The sequence below is a fragment of the Leucoraja erinacea genome, chromosome 6 (assembly GCF_028641065.1).
Source record: "Leucoraja erinacea ecotype New England chromosome 6, Leri_hhj_1, whole genome shotgun sequence".
NCBI lineage: Eukaryota > Metazoa > Chordata > Chondrichthyes > Rajiformes > Rajidae > Leucoraja > Leucoraja erinaceus.
Window position 1 is genome coordinate 82,894,632 of NC_073382.1, and position 19,151 is coordinate 82,913,782.

General features: G+C 42.5%; 1 protein-coding gene across 3 annotated transcripts in view; it reads right to left on the minus strand.

Moving 5' to 3' along the window:
- Nucleotides 1-2,029: 2,029 nt before the first annotated feature.
- atp11a (ATPase phospholipid transporting 11A) overlaps nt 2,030-19,151 on the minus strand; it is a 163,166-nt gene continuing 146,044 nt past the window's right edge. Inside the window, exons 29-30 of one of the 3 annotated variants that reach the window (XM_055637453.1) lie at nt 16,369-16,476; nt 2,475-2,612 (exon numbers count right to left, since the gene is read on the minus strand). In XM_055637453.1, the coding sequence (XP_055493428.1) occupies nt 16,402-16,476 (75 nt within the window). In that variant the 3' untranslated portion in view covers nt 2,475-2,612; nt 16,369-16,401. Of the gene's footprint in view, nt 2,613-16,368; nt 16,477-19,151 lie in introns of all 3 variants that reach the window. The other 2 variants (XM_055637450.1, XM_055637451.1) reach the window with 2 other exon arrangements.

A 19,151-nucleotide genomic window follows, 5' to 3' on the forward strand; every position in this document is an offset into this window, starting at 1 on the left:
CTGTGGAGGTATGTGCGCTCCATGCCATCTCCAGGGTTCAGGCTACAAGGTCTCTGTGCTGTGTGGGAGAGTGGTTTGTTGGTTTGAATGAGAGAGTGCACAGGGCAGGTGGGAATCAGCATCTGCTGCGAATGCTGGGATACCATCAAACCGCAGGGGAAAGGGTGAACAAGAGGTCAGAGATTCAAGGTGAGAGAAAGGAGATTGAAAGGAGTTCTGAGGGGAAAGTTTATCTTTGCACAGTCGAGTTCAGTTTAATGTCATCTGCACAAGTACGGCCAGTTATGGGTACCAGCATCACAGGCCCATAGACTCAGAGAAAATACAAAACATAAATTATACCTAAATTAGACAAGACAGTTGAATGGAAAAGACTGTGTGCAAAAAAACAAGGCATTAATATAAAATACACAATTAGAAATCAAGTTCATTGTAGTTCAAGAGGTGGCTGATAGTGTTCCATTAGCGAGAAAGGATTAAGGATTAAGAAGGTTTTTCTTTGGATTGGAGGCCTGTGATTAGTGGTGTGTGTCGGGGCCCATTGCTGTGTGTGGTTCATGTCAACGATTTGGAACAGTGCGCACAAGGCATGTTTAATAAGTGCAGATGACACCAAAGTGGTGGTATTGTAGATAGTGATCAAAAATTACAGCAGGATCGATCAGTTGGGCAAGTGGGTTGAGGAATGGTTAATGGAGTTTAATGCAGATAAGTATGAGTTTTGCATTTTGAGAAGCCAAACTACTGCAGGAAGATACACAGTGAATGGTAGGGCCCTGGGGAGTGCTGTAGTGTAGAGGAATCTAGGCGTGCAGATGCTAAGTGGTATCACATGCAGATAGGGTGGTCAAGAAGGCTTTCGTCATGGTATTGACTATATAACCAGGGTATCAGTCAGGATGGTGAGTATATAAGTTGGGATGTACAGTGTTAAGTATCCTGATTGGATGCATCACGGTTTAGCACTGGAACATGTGAGACTACAGAGAGTGGTGGACTCACGAAGATAGAGTCGATCATCAAGGATCCCCAGTATCCTGGCCATACCCTCTTATTGCTACCACTGGGCGGGCGGAACACAAGACTGAAATCGGCGATACGACCAGGTTCAGGAACAGCTAATTTCCTTTATTTATTTATTTTATTTTAAAAAAAATAAAAAAATCTTGCATAAAATATTATTCTTGAACCAATCTGCAGACTCCTGCTCCAACCTCAATACACTATCCACTGCCTCTTGCACTACCATGGTCTTGTATTTTTTGTTCCTAATTGCGTTCTATGCAAATGCTTTCTTTTTTTTTGGCAGTATTTTTTCTTTTTTGTTATTTATGTTTAAGTATGTTTTCAGAGTGGTGCTGCTTCAAGCAAGATTTTAATTGGGCATGGACCAAGATATACTTGTGTACGATAATAAACTACACTTGAGTTGGACAACAAATCAAATAGTCTAGAATAGGTGAATTAGTGGTGAACTAATCAGATATTTTAAATTGCTGGGGTAATTCAGCATATCAGACTGCATCCTTGGAGAATATGGATAGGTGACGTTTCGGGTCAGGATTCTTTTTCAGACTGATTCAAATTAAATCAGTATTTTAAATTGACTGATTATTTTAAACTGTTAAAAGGTCTAAAAACATAAATTCCAGCTTTGAGGGCCATTTTAGGGAGCTGAGGCAAGTTTAGTGATAGTGACATAGAGCGGATAAAAGAATGATTCCATTATCAAGCCTGTGATGACATGTAGTTTTAATGTAATGCTGCCTCCACAATCAGCGAGCAGCAAAAGGGTGCAACGATTACAATGGTAACAGCACAATTCCAGCAGCAGTGGCTGAAGTCACAAAGCTCCTTGTTCCTGTACCACCGGACATGCTAAAACTGGGGCCTGATTTATTGATTTGAAATTTACATGAACCAGTAACAATAGGTGAAGAACATAACTGGATTTCTTGAGAAACTGCAAAGAATGTCAAAGTAAACTTTCTTAAAGCTGGAATATAAAGAAATATTAATAAACACAGTAAACAATGGCATACTTTTATTTCATTAATGCCACCTCGTTGATAAGTTAATGGTCATTTTACATCTATAGTTTGATCTGACTGGTTGACAAAACAGGTTACAAGGAATAAGATTGGACAATAAAATTATGTCACGGTTCCAGCCACACAGTGCCGGACTGTGTATATTGTAAGATTAACCAACCCAGGTAGAATAAAAATGTCACATTAATTTATATTTAATATGAAATCTAAAATATATCTTGCATCTGAATGTATTTGTCTTCCCAAAATAAAAATGATTTAACTCAAAACCACAGTATTGAACAACAATTATCACTGCTACACAGCTGTTTCCAAACCAGACCCAACAAACTTACAGTGAACATTGGAAGAGCAGCGATTACCAGAATAGTCAAGCACTGTTAGATTGTTAGAATATTCATCCTCTGTCCAATATGTATGTGTCATCTTTCTGGAATTTGGAGTCGAGAGAGATTTCCTTTGTTCCTGGGACCCGTGCATGTTGTTTGTGTAGATGGAACTCGGAGCGGGAGCAAGTGGGGTAAATTCTGACACCTGATTCTCGGATTTCCTTAGGTGTTCCTGTCAGTAAACAAGACTAGTTGTTAGCATTATCATCAATAAAATTAGAACTAAATTGGTTGAAATGTTCACACAGTAATCACTGAAGAAAACAAAGAGTGAGTCATTGCATTCAAGGTTACCTTCCTTAGCCAGGTTGCTTGCTGCACGACAACGCCAATGATATTAAGGATCCCCTTTCAAACCCTGAAAGACTTAGCAACCTTTTCCCAGCCAACCTCTAGCCTCTCACCTGCTTTATTCCTGCAATGGATCTCGTCCCCCAGCCAATCTAGTTGAAAGCATAGATCGATGTGAGGCTGGAAGTCAGTACAGAAATCATTGACAGCAAGTATAGTCAACAGGGTAAGCAGGAGTATAGCAGGGATTGAAGAGGGACTGGTGGATTAAATTGTATTAATTTCAATGTGAGAGGCCTGATGGGTAAGGCAGATGAACATGGGGCATGGATAGGTATGTGCAATAGGGACGTTATCGGCGAAACCTGGCGAAGGGAAGAAAATGACTGGGACTTAATATTCCAAGGCACAGGTGCTAATAGTTATTAAAGCTATTATAGTGATCAACCCCCATTTTACCTATTGCCAGAATGGTTTATATAAAATGATTTTCTATAACACAGGGTTACTCTGGAACGCAACCATCGTGTTCCATCAGAGCCATCTGCAATTTAAAGACAGACCCTATGGTTCATAGCTACTCAACACTGCCCACTACTGACATCTGAAGTGTCCAGAAAAGCAGCTGAAGGGACGCAACCGACGAATAGCAGAAATATTTCATAAGTGGTCTGGTTGACCAAAAGAGATGCAAGGACAGCTGGGGAGGGGTCAGGAGGAGGTGGGAAGAAGGATTCTTAATGATTTCTGTGACAATTGTGGTGCACTGGGGGTTGAGACAGTGGTGAATGTATTTTTAGTTATCTATTCACCTTCAGGATTTGGGCGGAGTTGGCAATTGCAATATTTACTGCCCGTTACTAATGGGCCTCAAGCAGGTGGTGGCAGGTCTCATTCTTAAACCAGTGGATGTTCTGTTGAGAGTTCCCCACAGACTGGCAATATATTTCCAAGTCAAAATGCTGTCCAACTTGGAGGGGATCTTATATTTGATGGTAAACCAAATTACTACCTTTATCCATAACTAGTGACAAATTTCTAGGCAACTTACAATTCGATAATTTTGATAATATTTCTTGTAATGTTAAATAAACAGTTAGCTCCACTGAGGTGATTCCAAATTTCTGATATAATGCATGCATCAAAATGCATCTTGTCTAACCCAGATTCAGATGCATGGGATCCACTTAGACTTGGCCATTTGGATTCAGAACTGTCTTAACCATAGAAGACAGAGGCTGGTAGTGGAAGAGTGTTACTTAGGTTGGGAGATTGCAACCTTCACGTGGTCCGCCCTGCTCCGACGAATGCAATCAACCTGGCATGCACAAACAGAAGATAGAACAATTTGCCCTACAACTTTAGGCTGTGCATGCCATACGGAAGAAGAAGAAGGAGGTCTGGAGGTCTTTGGCCAGTAGAGTTTCCACAGGGATCTTAGGATATCTGTTGTTTATGACATGAATGTAGATGGGTTGGTCAGTAAATTAGCAGCAATACCAGAATTGGTAGAAATGTGGATAGTGAGGAAGACTGTCAAACCCCTGTTACATGGGGATATTGATCAATTAGATATAGACAGAGAAATGCCTATGGAGTTAAACCTGGAGAACTATGGACAGTTGAATGTAAGCAGAAAGTATGCAGTTACTAGCAAGTTTCTTAACAACACAGATCTTGAGGTCCAAGTCCACAGCCCTCTGCAAGTGTCAAAACAGGTAGATGGAGTGGTAAAAAAGGCATATGGTATGCTTCCCTTCATAGCTCAACACATTGAGTGTAAGAGTCAGGAAGTCTTGCTGCAACTTTATAAAACATTTGTTAGGCCACATTTGAAGTATTATTTTGAGTTCAGTTTTGGTCGCCCCATTACAGTCAGAGTCATGGAGTCATACAGTATGGAAACTAGCCCTTCGGCCCGACTTGCCCATACTGACCAACATGTCCCATCTATACCAGTCCTACCTGCCTGCGTTTGGCACATATCCCACAAAACTGTCCGATCATGTACTTATCTAATTGTTTCTTGAGCGTTGTGACAGTCCCTGCCTCATTACATTCTCTGGCAACTTATTCCATCCACCCACCAACCTTGGTGTGAAAAGGTTACCCCTCAGATTCCTATTAAATCGTTCCTCCTTCATCTTAAACCTATGTCGTCTGGTTCTCGATTCCCCCACTCTGGGCAAGAGACTGTGTGTCCATTCCTCTCATGATTTTATACACCTCTATAAGATCACCCCTCATCCTTCTGCGCTCCAAGGAATAGAGTCCCAGCATGAATTACTCCCCATAGATCAGACCTTTGAATCCTGGCAACATCCTCGTAAATCTTCAAATCTTCTCTGTGTCCTTTCCAACTTGACAGGATATTTCCTATAACATGGTGCCCAGAACTGAACACTATATTCTAAATGCAGCCTCTCCAACATCTTGTATAACTGCAAGATAAACACCCAACTTCCATACTCAATACTCTGATGCTTTTTTGACCACTTTGTCTACCTGTGATGCCGATTTAAAGGCACTATGTACCTGCACTTTTAGATTCCTCTGCTCTACAACATAGAAACATAAAAAATAGATGCAGTAGGCCATTCAGCCCTTCGAGCCTGCACCACCATTCAATATGATCATGGCTGATCATCCAACTCAGTATCCTGTACCTGCCTTCTCTCCATATCCCCTGATCCCTTTAGCCACAAGGGCCACATCTAACTCCCTCTTAAATATAGCCAATGAACTGGCTTCAACTAGTTTCTGTGGCAGAGAATTCCAGAGATTCACCACTCTCTGTGTGAAGATTTTCTTTCTCATCTCGATCCTAAAAGACTTCCTCCTTATCCTTAAACTGTGACCCCTTGTTCTGGACGTCTCCAACATCGGGAACAATCTTCCTGCATCTAGCCTGTCCAACCAATTAAGAATTTTGTAAGTTTCTATAAGATCCCCCCTCAATCTTCTAAATTCTAGCTGAGTCTATCCCGTCTTTCTTCATATGAAAGTCCTGCCATCCCAGGAATCAGTCTGGTGAACCTTCTCTGTACGCCCTCTATGGCAAGAATGTCTTTCCTCAGATTAGGAGACCAAAACTGTACGCCATACTCCAGGTGTGGTCTCACCAAGGCCCTGTACAACTGCAGTAGAACCTCCCTGCTCCTATACTCAAATCCTTTTGCTATGAATGCTAACATACCATTCGCTTTCTTCACTGCCTGCTGCACCTGCATGCCTACTTTCAATGACTTGTGTACCATGGCACCCAGGTCTCGTTGCATCTCCCCTTTTCCTAATCGGCCACCATTCAGATAATAGTCTACTTTCCTGTTCTTGCCACCAAAGTGGATAACCTCACGTTTATCCACATTATACTGCATCTGCCATGTATTTGTCCACTCACCCAACCTATCCAAGTTACCTTGCAGCCTCCTCGCATCCTCCTCACAGCTAACACTGCCCCCCAGCTTTGTGTCATCCGTAAACTTGGAGATGTTGCATTCAATTCCCTCGTCCCAGCACTGAGCCTTGCGGTACCCCACTAGTCACTGCCTGCCATTCTGAAAAGGACCCGTTAACTCCTACTCTTTGCTTCCTGTCTGCCAGTCAGTGCTCTATCCACATCAATACTGAAAAGGACCCGTTAACTCCTACTCTTTGCTTCCTGTCTGCCAGTCAGTGCTCTATCCACATCAATACTGAACCCCCAATGCCGTGTGCTTTAAGTTTGCATACTAATCTCTTATGTGGGACCTTGTTGAAAGCCTTCTGAAAGTCCAGATATAACACATACACTGGTTCTCCCTTATTCACTCTACTAGTTACATCCTCGAAAAATTCTATAAGATTCGTCAGACATGATTTACCTTTCATAAATCCATGCTGACTTTGTCCAATGATTTCACCACTTTCCAAATGTGCAGTTATCCCATCTTTAATAACTGATTCTAGCAGTTTCCCCACTACCGACGTTAGACTAACTGGTCTGTAATTCCCCGTTTTCTCTCGCCCTCCCTTTTTAAAAAGTGGGGTTACATTAGCTACCCTCCAATTCTCAGGAACTACTCCAGAATCAAAAGAGTTTTGAAAAATTATCACTAATGCATCCACTATTTCTGGGGCTACTTCCTTAAGCACTCTGGGATGCAGCCTGGGATTCTGGCCCTGGGGATTTATCGTCCTTTAATCCATTCAGTTTACCTAACACCACTTCCTGACTAACCTGGATTCCACTCAGTTCCTCCATCTCATTTGACCCCCAGTCCCCTGCTATTTCCAGCAGATTATTTATGTCTTCCTTAGTGAAGACAGAACCAAAGTAGTTATTCAATTGGTCTGCCATGTCTATGTTCCCCATGATCAATTCATTTTTGACTGCAAGGGACCTACATTTGTTTTAACTAATCTTTTTCTCTTCACATATCTATAAAAGATTTTGCAGTCAGTTTTTATGTTCCCTGACAGTTTTCTTTCATAATCTATTTTCCGTTTCCTAATTGAGCCCCTTGTCCTCCTCTGCATTCCCCAGAGCCCAACCATTCCTCAGCCCACCTAGCCAACCGATCAAGATCCTGCTGCAATTTTTGACAGCCATCTTTACTATCTGTAATACTGCTCATTTTTGTATCATCTTCAAACTTGCTAACCATGCCTTGTATGTTCTCATCCAAATCATTGAATTAGATGACAAGCAGCAATGGACACAGCACCAAACCTTGAGGCAGACTACTAGTCACACACGTCTAGTCCGAGAAGCAACATTCCAGCATTACCCTCTTATTCCTTCCATGAAGCCAATTTTCTCTCCATTCAGCTTTCTCTCCTTGGACCCCATGCATCTAACTTTCTGGAGCAGCCACGATAAACCCTGTCAAGTGTATTGCATAAGTCCATATAAACAACATCTACAGCCCTGCCCTCATCAACCTATCAAAGGGAAGATACTAGCATAGATAGCAGGTTGGCTGGAAGTCAAAAGGCAAGGAGTGGCAATAAAAGGTGCTTTTTTGTTTGACTGCCAGTGACTAGATTAATTATTCAGGGGTTGGTGCTGGGGTTGCTACTCTTCACGTTATACAGTATATTAATGATTTGGACGAGGGGTATGAAGGCTTTGTGGCCAGGTTTGCAGATGATACGAAGATAGGTGGAGTGGCAGGTAGTGTAGAGAAAGCAGGGACTGTGCAGAAAGACTTGGACAGGTTGGGAGAGTGGGCAGAGGTGGCAGATAGAATAAAGTGTAACAAAGTGTGGAGTCATGCAATTTGGTAGTGGAAGTAAAGGCATAGACTATTTTCTAAATGGGGTGAGAATCCAGAAATCGGAGGTGCAAAGGGACTTGGGCGTACTGTTGCAGGATTCCCAAAAAGTTAATTTGGATGCCGAATCGGTAGTAAGGAAGGCAAATGCAATGCTAGTATTTTTTTCTAGAAGACTAGAATACAACACTGGGATATAATGCTGAGGCTCTATAAGGTGCTGGTCGGACCACATTTGGAATATTGTGAGCAATTTTGGGCTCCATATCTGAGGAAGGATGTGCTGGCGCTGGAGGGTCCAGAGGAGATTTACAAGAATGATCCCAGGAATTAGTGGATTAACATATAATGAGTGTTTGATGGCACTGCGCCTCTACTCGCTTAGAAGGATAAGGTGGGACCTCATTGAAACTTACTGAACAGTGAAAGACCTGGATAGAGTGTATGTGGAGATGATGTTTCCACTAGTGGGAAAGTCTAGGACCAAAGATCATAGCCTCAGAAATAAAGGATGTTTCTTTCGGAAGGCGATGCAGAGGAATTTTAGTCAGAGGGTGGTGATTCTGTGGAATTCATTCCCACAGAAGGCTGTGGAGACCAAGTTAATAGATTTTTTTTTTTAAGGCATAGATAGATTATTGATTAGTATGGGTGTCAGGGGTTATGGGGAGAAGACAGGAGAATGGGGTTAAGAGGGAAAGATAGATCAGCCATGATTGAATGGCAGAGTAGACTTAATCGGAAGATAGTTAGAACATTTTCCCCAGGATTAAAATGTCAAAGACTAGAGGGTATAGCTTTAAAGACAGAGAGGTAAACTTTAAAGGAGACGTGCAGGGGAAATATTTTACATAGAGTGGAGAGTGCCTGGAATGTGTGGCCAGGGGAGTTGGTGGAGGCTGATATAATAGTGGCTTCTATGATGTTTTTAGATTGGCACATGGATACGTGGGAAATGGAGAGATATGGAGTAGTATGCGCATGCAGAGAAGATGACAGGCCTCCGCACTGCAGGAGGCTGATCTTTAGTGCGTGCCAGTGTGGGAACACTTGCCAAGCTAATGCCAGCCTATTGGGAGGCTCCAGGCATCTCCCAAAAGACAAATACATTCCCTAAACCTACCATGAGAAGCAGATTCATTCCAATTTTGCATAAGGCCTTAAATAGTGAGAGTAGGTGTGGGCTGAGGTGGGGAGGTTTGGTGAGGAGCCAGAGCAAAGATTAATATTCCAGTATACCTAACCCTTTGAAGAAACAGGCAACATTGAAAAGTAGGTGAGGTAACCCTGACATTAGAAAGTATGATAAAGTTCAGAGAGATGAACCATCTTAACCCAGAAATTCAGGAAGAAGAATCTGTTTTGATTGAGCTAAAAAACAAAAAAGGTGCTGAACATAGCCCCCAAACTACAAAGATAATACAGAACATTGTGTTTAAGAAGAAACTGCAGATGCTGGAAAATCGAAGGTAAACAAAAATGCTGGAGAAACTCAGCGGGTGCAGCAGCATCTATCGAGCAAAGGAAATAGGCAACGTTTCGGGCCAAAACTCTTCTTCAGACTGATGTAGGGTGAGGGAGGAGGGGGGAATGGGGAGAAGAAAGGAAAAAGGAAGAGAAGAGAAGGAGCCCGAGGACTGAGGGAGAGCTGAGAACGGGAGGAGAAAACAAAGGCTACCGGAAATTGGTGAATTCAATGTTTATGCCGCTAGGGTGCAGACTGCCCAAGCAGAGTAAGTGGTGTTGCTCCTCCAATTTGCAGTGGTGCTCACTCTGGCCATGGAGGAGGCCCAGGACTGAGAGGTCGGATTCAGAATGGGAGGGGGAGTTGAAGTGCTGTGTCACCGGCAGATCAGGTTGGTTAATGCAGACCGAGCGGAGGTGTTCGGCGAAACGATCGCCAAGCCTACGCTTGGTCTCACCGATGTAGATCAGCTGACATCTAGAGCAGCGGATACAATAGATGAGGTTGGAGGAGATGCAGATGAACCCCTGTCGCACCTGGAATGACTGCATGGGTCCTTGCATGGAGTTGAGGGGGGAGGCAAAGCGACAGGTGTAGCACCTCTTGCGGTTGCAAGAGAAAGCGGCCGGGGAGGGGGTGGTGCGGGAGGGAAGGGAAGTATTGACTAGGGAGTCACGGAGGGAGCGGTCTTTGCGGAAAGCAGACAGGGGGGGAGATGGGAAGATGTGGCGAGTGGTGGGGTCACGTTGGAGGTGGCGGAAATGACGGAGGACTATTTGTTGTATGTGACGGCTGGTGGGGTGAAAGGTGAGGATTAGGGGGACTATGCCCTTGTTACGAGTGCGGTGGAATACCTCATCCTGAGAGCAGATGCGGCGCAGACGGAGGAATTGGGAGTAGGGGATGGAGTCCTTACAGAAAGCAGGATGGGAAGAAGAGTAGTCAAAATAGCCATGGGAGTCAGTGGGTTTATAGTGGATGTCGGTCAGAAGTCTATCACCTACGATGGAGATAGTGAGGTAATGCATAACATGGCATGTCAGCTATGTAGAGGGAAGGTGTTACAATGATCACAGTTCCTTCAATCTATAGGGAAAATACAATTATTAATAATAGTAAAAATAATTACAAGCAAATGGGGCTCCCTTAGATGGGCCATCTTGGCTGGCATAAACGAGTTGGGCCAAAGGGTCTGTTTCCACGCTGTATGAGTCTGACCATAATATTGAGTATATCCTAGAGGTGCTTTGCTGGATCAGTATACTGAGGAACTGGCAAGTGAAGAGGGTATTTTAGATCTAGTATTTTCTGATGAGAAACTGCTAATTTATTCTGATGGTTATGGGGTCTTTATGAAAAAATGATAATATTAACAAAAAGGAAAACAATTAAAGTGGTTTCATTCACTCTTAAAGTAGTGTTTCAAATATGCACAAACCAAGCTGCAAATGAATGAATAGTTGTGCAGAGTATGGTGTTAATCAGATAATTGGATTGTGTGTCAGGAGTGATTCAGGCGTGACATTAAAAGATATGTCTGTAACATAACAATGGCTACCTTTTATATTTTGAAATAACGTATCCTATTAAAGATATATCCTTTTGAGACAAAGTTTAAAAAGGAAATTTAAAGAGTCCAACGTCAGGCAACATGGGGACCATTTTGCAAAGAGGGGAGGTAAGTACAAGACTGAAGATGTATCTAAGTGCACACAGTATACAAAACAAGGTGGATGAACTTCTTAGAAATTGACAAGTATAACATTGTAGGCATCATGGATGTGGCCGAAAGAGGATCACAGCTGGGAGCTCAATATCCACGGATACACAATCCTGAGCAAGAAAGGATCATAAGATGTAGAATCCTTGTGGATAAATATGAAACTGCAAGGGTAAAAAGGCCCTGATGGGAGTTATATACAGGCCTCCAAATAGCAGCCAGGGTGTAGGGCACAAATTACATCAGGAAATAGAAAACCCATTTAAGAAAGACAATGTTACAAAGATCATGGGGAATTTCAATGTGCAAGTAGACTGGGGAAATCAGATTGGTACTATGTCTCAAGATGAGGAATTTGCAGAATGTGTACGAGATGACTTAGAGCAGCTTGTGGTCGAGTCCACTAGAAAAAAGACTGCTGAGACAAATTCTGGATTTGGTGGTGAGCAATGAACTAGACTTGATTAGGGAGCTGAAGGTGAAGGAACCCCTCGGAGGCACTGATCATAATATGATAGAATTCAACCTGCAATTAGAGAGGGAAACATTGAAATCAGTATTACTGTTGTTTAAAGGTAACTACAGAGGCATGAGAGAGGAGCTGGTTAAAGTTGATTGGAAAGGGACCCTAGAGGGAATGATGGTGGAGCAGTAATGGCAGGAATTTCTGGGAATAATTCGGAAGATGCAGGATATTTTCATCCCAAAGAGGAAGAAACATATCAAGGGGAGAATGAGACCACCGTGGCTGACAAAGGAAGTCAGTGATCGCAAAAGAGAAGGTATGTAACATGGCAAAGATTAATGGGAAGGTGAAGATTTAAAAAACCAACAGAAGGTAACTAAAAAAGCAATAAGGGTAGAAAAAATGAAATATGAATGTGGGCTATTCCATGATATAAAAGAGGACAGCAAATGTTTTCACAGATTATAAGGGCAAAAGAGAGGCAGGAGTGGACCACTGGAAAATGATGAACTGGATACGATTTTGGTGCGAGTCTTCACAGTGGAAGACACCAGCTAAGTGGCAGTTCAAGAGAGTCAGGAGGTAGAAGTGAATGCAGTCACTATTGCAGAGCAGAAAGTGCTTGGGAAGCTGAAAGATCTAAAGATCTGATGGACTACACCCCAGGGTCCTGAATGATGTGACTGTAGAGATTGTGAAGGCATTGGCAATGCTCATTCCAGAATCACTGGTCAGGAATGGTTCCAGAGTACTGGAAAATCACAAATGTTACCCCACTGTTTAAAAAGAGAGCGTGGCAAAATAAAGGAAATTATAGGGCAAATATTCTGGCTTCTATGGTGGGTAAAGTTTTAAAATCCATTATTAAGGATAAGTTTTCAGGGTACTTTGGAAACACATAATAAAATAGACCAATGTCAGCATGGTTTTGTTAATGGGAGATCTTGCCTGACAAACCTGTTAAGAGTTTTTTGAGATGGTAACAAGCAGGATAGACAAAGGAGAGTCAGTGGATTTTTTTTTTGATTCTCAGAAGGCTTTTAATATGGTGTTACATGTGAGGCTGGTAAAGAGGATAGGAGCCTATGGTATTAGAGGTGAGGTACCGGCAAGGATAGAATATTAGCTGAATGGAGGAAGGCAAAGAATGGGAATAAAGCGGGCCTTCTTCGGTTGGCTGCTGGAAACTAGTGGTGTCCCGCAGGTGTCGGTGTTGGGTCTGCTATTTTTCACGTTATGTTAATGATATGGATGAGGGAATTTATGGCTTGTGGCCAGGATTGCAGATGATCGGAAGGCAGGAGGAGGGGCAGGTAGTGTTGAAGAAACAGGGAGACTGCAGAAGGACTTGGACAAGTTGGGAGTGTGTAAAGAAGTGGTAAATGCAATACAGCAAAGTGTACGGGCACACACTTTGATGGGAAGAATAAAGGCATAGTCTATTTTCCAAATGAGGAGAGGATTCAGAAATCGGATGTGCAAAGGGACTTGAGAGTGCTGGTGCATGATTCCCAATGTGATTCCCAGTTCATTTGCAAGTTGGATCGATCGAAAGGTTCGGAAATGCAATGTTAGCATTCATTTCTAGGGGACTAGATTATAAATTCGGAACAACATAACGGCACAGCAGCAAAGTTGCTGTCTTACATTGCCAGGGACACAGGTTCAGATCCTGACTATGGATGCTGTCTATATGGAGTTTCTACTTTCTCCCTGTAACCGCGTGGGTTTTCTCCAGGTGTTCTGGTTTCCTCCCACACTCCAAAGACATACTGTTTTGTAGGTTAATTGGCTTCTGTAAATTGGCCCTAATGTGTACGATAGTGTTAGTGTACGGAGGTTGGTGTATGGTCGACACAGACTTGGTGGGCAAAGAGGCCTGTTTCTGCACTATATTTCCAAAGTCTTTAGTAAAGTCTAAAAAAAGTTAATAAAAGCAAGGATATAATGCTGAGGCTTTATCGGGCACTGGTGAGACCAAATTTAGAATATTGTGAGGAGTTTTGGCCCCATATCCAAGGAAGGAGGTGCTTGTTTTGGAGAGGGGCCTGAGGAGGTTTACAAGAATTATCCCGGGTCAAAATTAGCAGGGAAGGTGATAAAATTGACAAGTTTCACATGGTGCAGGTAGCAACACCAATACACTCAATGTAACAGGGACAATTTTGGGGAATGCATCCAAATAAGGACTGGAACATGGGCTGTTCCATAGTAGTCAACAAAATGTGGGTGCCCAAGGCCATATCTTTGATTTGTAAGAAGTGGTGGAGCCAAAGGAGATGTTGTTCATGGTGAGAACAAGCTATGTCTCCGAGATGAGATTATTGGGGAAGGGGAACTGGTTGGATCTTGCTGCAGAAAGAAGTGGAGGGTTTTAAGACCTTTCTGATCAGGCCTGAGGATGCTTAAAGAATATATGTTGGCTGGTTGATTTATATATGAAATGTTATACAATGGTATGGTCTCTCAATCAAAGGAACAAAACATTTACAATAGAGGGACAGTGATAGTTCACCATCCAGTTCTGGAATTAGGGGGGTTGTAACATGGAGTGATTATGCAGATTATACCCTAAAGCGCCTTGTGTTGACAAAAATGAGAGACTGTCTTTTAAAATGTTGACATTTTTCTACTGTTGAACAAGGTATATATGGGATAGGTGTTTCTTCATGTGTCTAGAACCAAGGGTCACAGTCTTAAGAGAAGATAATCAAGGCACATATTGTAAATGTTTTCATTCATTGGTTTGTGAATCTTTGAAATTTTCTATCATGGATTATTATGATGGATGTTCAGCCTCTGAGAATATTCTACACGAAGATCAACATCATTTCAGAGACAAGGCAATCAAGGGAAGTTAGTGCAGGAAAGTGGCACTGAGGTAAACCATCAGCCTAGCTCTAATTCAATGATGGTTAGACAGGGACTGATTAGGGATAGTCAGCAAGGTTTTGCAGATCTTTTGTCTTACGAATCTGATTGAGTTTTTTGAAGTAACAAAAAAAGTTGACGAGTTCAAAACCATTGACATTATCTATCTAGACTTCGGCAAGGTCTTTGGTAAGGTTCTACATGGTAGACTATTCTGGAAGGTTAGATCGCATGGGAATCAGGGAGAGCTAGCCGAATGGTTAGAAGATTGACTTCATGGAAAGATGCAGAGGGTAATGGTGAAATATTGATTTTTAAGCTGCTGGCCTGTGACCAATGGTTTGCCTCAGGGATCGATACTGGGCCCATTGCTGTCTGCAGATGACACTAAAGTGGGTGATATCATAGATGATGATGATGGTTCTCAAAAATTACAAAAGGATCTTGATTAGCTGGGCAAATAGGCTGAGGAATGGTTTATGGAGTGCAATGCAGAGAAGTGTAAGGTTTTGCATTGTGGGAAGTCAAACCAGGGCAGGAACTCATAGTGAATGCTTCTTCTTCTTGCATATGGTGCGCACAGCCTAAAGTTGTAGGACAACTTGTTCTATTTGATCTTATTTGATTGTGCATGCGTCGAAACAGTGAAGGTTGCAATCTTCCACCCCGCAGTGAATGCCATGCCCTGGGGAGTGTTGCAAAGCAGAGGGATCCAGGAGTACAGGTGCACAGTTCCCTATAAGTGGCATCATAGGTAGATAGGGTGGTCAAGAAGGCTTTGGTACATTGGCCTTGATCAGTCAGAGTATTGAATGTAGAAGTTGGGATGTAATGTTACAATTGTACAACACATTAGTGAAGCCACGTTTGGAATATGTGTTCAGTTTTGACCATCCTGCTATGGGAAGAATGTCATTAGGTATAAAGAGTGCAGAGAAGATTTACAGGAATCAAGGGCCTGAGCTAGAGGAAAGATATTGGGCAAGTATCTTATTCTGTTAATGCTTGGAGTGCAGAATGTTGAGAGGTGATCTTATAGAGGTGGATAAAAATCATGAGGGGGGTAGATAGGGTTGTTACACTGTCTTTTACCCAGGTTTAGGGAAATCATGAACCAGATGAGATTTTTTTTTAAGGTGTGAGGGGCAAGATTGAATAAGAAACTGGAGGGGCAACTTTTTGACTCAGAAGGCAGTGGGAATACGGAATGAGCTGCCAGAGGACGTAGTTTCAGGTACTGAAACAACATTTAAAGGTACATGGATAGAAAATGATAAGAAGGATGTGGGGCAAATGCAGCCAAACAGGACTAGCTTAAATGTGGCATCTTGGTCAGCAAGGACCCCCTGAATTATCCCAGCACCGTGTCTTTTTTTGCAAACCAGCATCTGCAGTTCCTTGTTTCAGCAAAGCCAAGTTGGGGCAAAGGGTGTGATTCCATGCTGTATGACTCTATGCGGCAGGTACACAGACTGCTTCTGATTCTATTGACTTTGTTTTTTATGAATTTGCATTCAAGGTTGTGACTTGCATTCTATATGGTGAAGTTCACAGGCATCTCACTACATGTTGTTTTAGTAAATGGATGTCTCATGGTCTGTGAAAGAGTAGATGTCATCTATTCCACTAATCCCACAAATTCCAATGTCCTACGTCAGGCCACTACCAGGAACAACCAAATCAGATGTAACTGGACCCCAGACATATTTTCTTTGCCACAGATGAATTCTGCCATAGAGATTTTGGCTCTTTGATCTTTTAACAAAACCAAATATGGCTGTGTTCCTACTTACATAGGGAATAAACAGGAAAATATGCAGATTGGAAAATGAGAAGTAAGTGAAAATGTGTGGCGATTACCTAACATATTATATTACGCCTCAGCAGTTGAATTCAAGCTTGAAGAAGTGTCTGCACGTTGTTTTCAGAGCCTATCGTAACATTGCCAGCTTTATCTCTGAGCATTTCCTGCAATGAGGAGGGGACATTTCTTTCAAAGTAAGAAGATGTTCGTATTAAACAGGCGCAAATATTCTCCAGTGAAATTCCATTCATAATTTCCATCAATTGATTGCTTTTGTTAACCGATGCAAGTGAATAAACATAAAACACATGAATCCATAATGAAAATCGAATGTTAGAGATGGAATATGATGTTCAGTGCAGTTAACCAAGGTAAATGGAAGTCAGTGTGGAAATTCTTCAAACACTGCTTGAAACTTGCCACAAATGAATGTTCTTCCACTGCGTATCAAAGAGGTCCACACTCAATCACAGAGAATGGCATGTTGTTACAGTTCCACTATTTCTCCACAATGTGGTTAATGATGTCATGTGGAGTGCATAAAAAACTAATGCTATCACATCCAAATTCATTCTTGTGCAGTTTAACCCAACATTATGGGCTGTTTGTCATCTATATCAATGATTTGGATGCAAACGTACATGGCAATGGTTAGCAAGTTTGCAGATGACACAAAAGTGGGTGACATTGTAGGTAGTGAAGATGGTTGTCAAAAATTGCAGCAGGATCTTGATCAGTTGGGCATGTGGGCTGAGGAATGGCTGATGAAATTTAATACAGAGAAACGTGAGATGTGGAATCACTAACATGGGCAGAACTTCCATAGTGAACGATAGGGCTCTGGGGAATGTTGTTGAGCAGAGGGATCTAGGAGTACAGGTACATAGTTCATTTAAAGGGGTAACACAGGTAGATGGGGTAGTCAAGAAGGCTTTTGACACATTGGCCTTCATCAGTCAGAGCATTGAGTATAGAAGTTGGGAGGACATGTTGCAGTTGTATAAGACGATGGCGAGGCCACATTTAGAATATTGTGTTCAGTTTTCGGCACCACGTTATAGGAAAGATGTTGTCAAGCTGGAAAGGGTGAAGAGAAGATTTACAAGGACGTTGCCAGGACTCCAGGGCCTGAGCTCTTGGCAGAAATTGAGCAGGTTAGGACTCTATTCCTTGGAGGATGAGGTGTGATCTTAAAGGTGTGGAAAATCATGAGAGGAAAAGATCAGGTAGATGCACAGTCTCTTGCCCAGATTAGGGGAATCAAGAACCATAAGACATAGGTTTAAAGTGGGATAGATCAGGTGGATGCAGAGTCACTTAGAGTGGGGGATCGAGAACCATAGGGCATAGGTTTAATGTGAAAGGGGAAAGATTTTATAGGAACCTGCCGGGTAACTTTTTCAGGCAACGAGTGGTAGCTGCCGGTGGAGGTCATTGAGACAGTTAGTATTGCAAAGTTTAAGAAACATTTAGACAGGTACATGGGTAGGACAGGTTTAGAGGGATATGGGCCAAATGCAGGCAGGTGGAATTAGTGTAGATGTGACATGTTAGCCAGTGTGGGACAAGTTGGGCTGAAGGGTCTGTTTCCATGCTGTGTGACTCAAAGACTCTAATATGATCATCTCTTTCCTTATCTAAATGCACCATTATTATGCTGGATACACAAAATGTAAAACAGACACAAAAGGACACAGTGTTGGAGTAACTCAGCAGGTCAGGCAGTGTCTCTGGAAGACATTCTTCCCATTGTGTGGTGACCGAAACTCCAAGTTGAAACTAACCAACAAAATGGACAACTGTAGCATGACATCAGAACTTCTATACTCAGTGTTCCACTCAGTGAGGGCCAGTGTGACACATGCTCCGTCTACATTTTCAGAGAACTATGTATTAGTACTCCAAGGTCTCACTGTTTAGCAACACAAGTCAGGGCCCTATCATTCACTGTGTTGACTTGGTTTAATTTCCCAAAATGCATCACTTTGCATTTGTCCGAGTTCAATTACATAAGCCATTCCCTTATCCACATTCTCAATTGATCAAGAGCTTTGGTAATCTTGGACTATCAACTGCTACATCGGTGATGATGGAAGCATATGGAATGCTGACCTTCATCAGCTGGGGCATGGAATAAAAGAGCATGGTAATTATGGTACACCTTTGTAAAACTTGGGTCATGCCACAGCTGGAGTATAGTGCATACTTCTGGGATGCTATAGTCAGGTCAGACCACATCTGGAGTATTGGTTAGTGAGGCCACATCTGTAGTATTGTGTACAGTTTTGATCTCCTAATTTGAGAAAGGACATCCTTGTGATTGAAACAGTGCTGCGTAGGTTCATGAGATTGATTCCTGGGATGGCGGGACTGTCATATGAGGAAAGATTGAAAAGACTAGGCTTGTATTCACTGGAGTTTAGAAGGATGAGGGGGGATCTTATAGAAACATATAACATTATAAAAGGACTGGAGAAGCTAGATGCAGGAAAAATGTTCCCAATGTTGGGTGAGTCCAGAACCAGGGGCCACAGTCTTAGAATAAAGGGGAGGTCATTTAAGACTGAGGTGAGAAAAAAAATTTCACCCAAAGAGTTGTGAATTTATGGAATTCCCTGTCCCAGAGGGCAGTGGAGGCCGTCGCTGGATGGATTTAAGAGAGAGTTAGAAGAGCTCTAGGGGCTAGTGGAGTCAAGGGATATGGGGAGAAGGCAGGCACGGGTTATCGATATGGGATGATCAGCCATGATCACAATGAATGGCAGTGCTGGCTCGAAGGGCTGAATGGCCTACTCCTGCACCTATTTTCTATGTTTCTATGTCAACATTGCACTGGAGA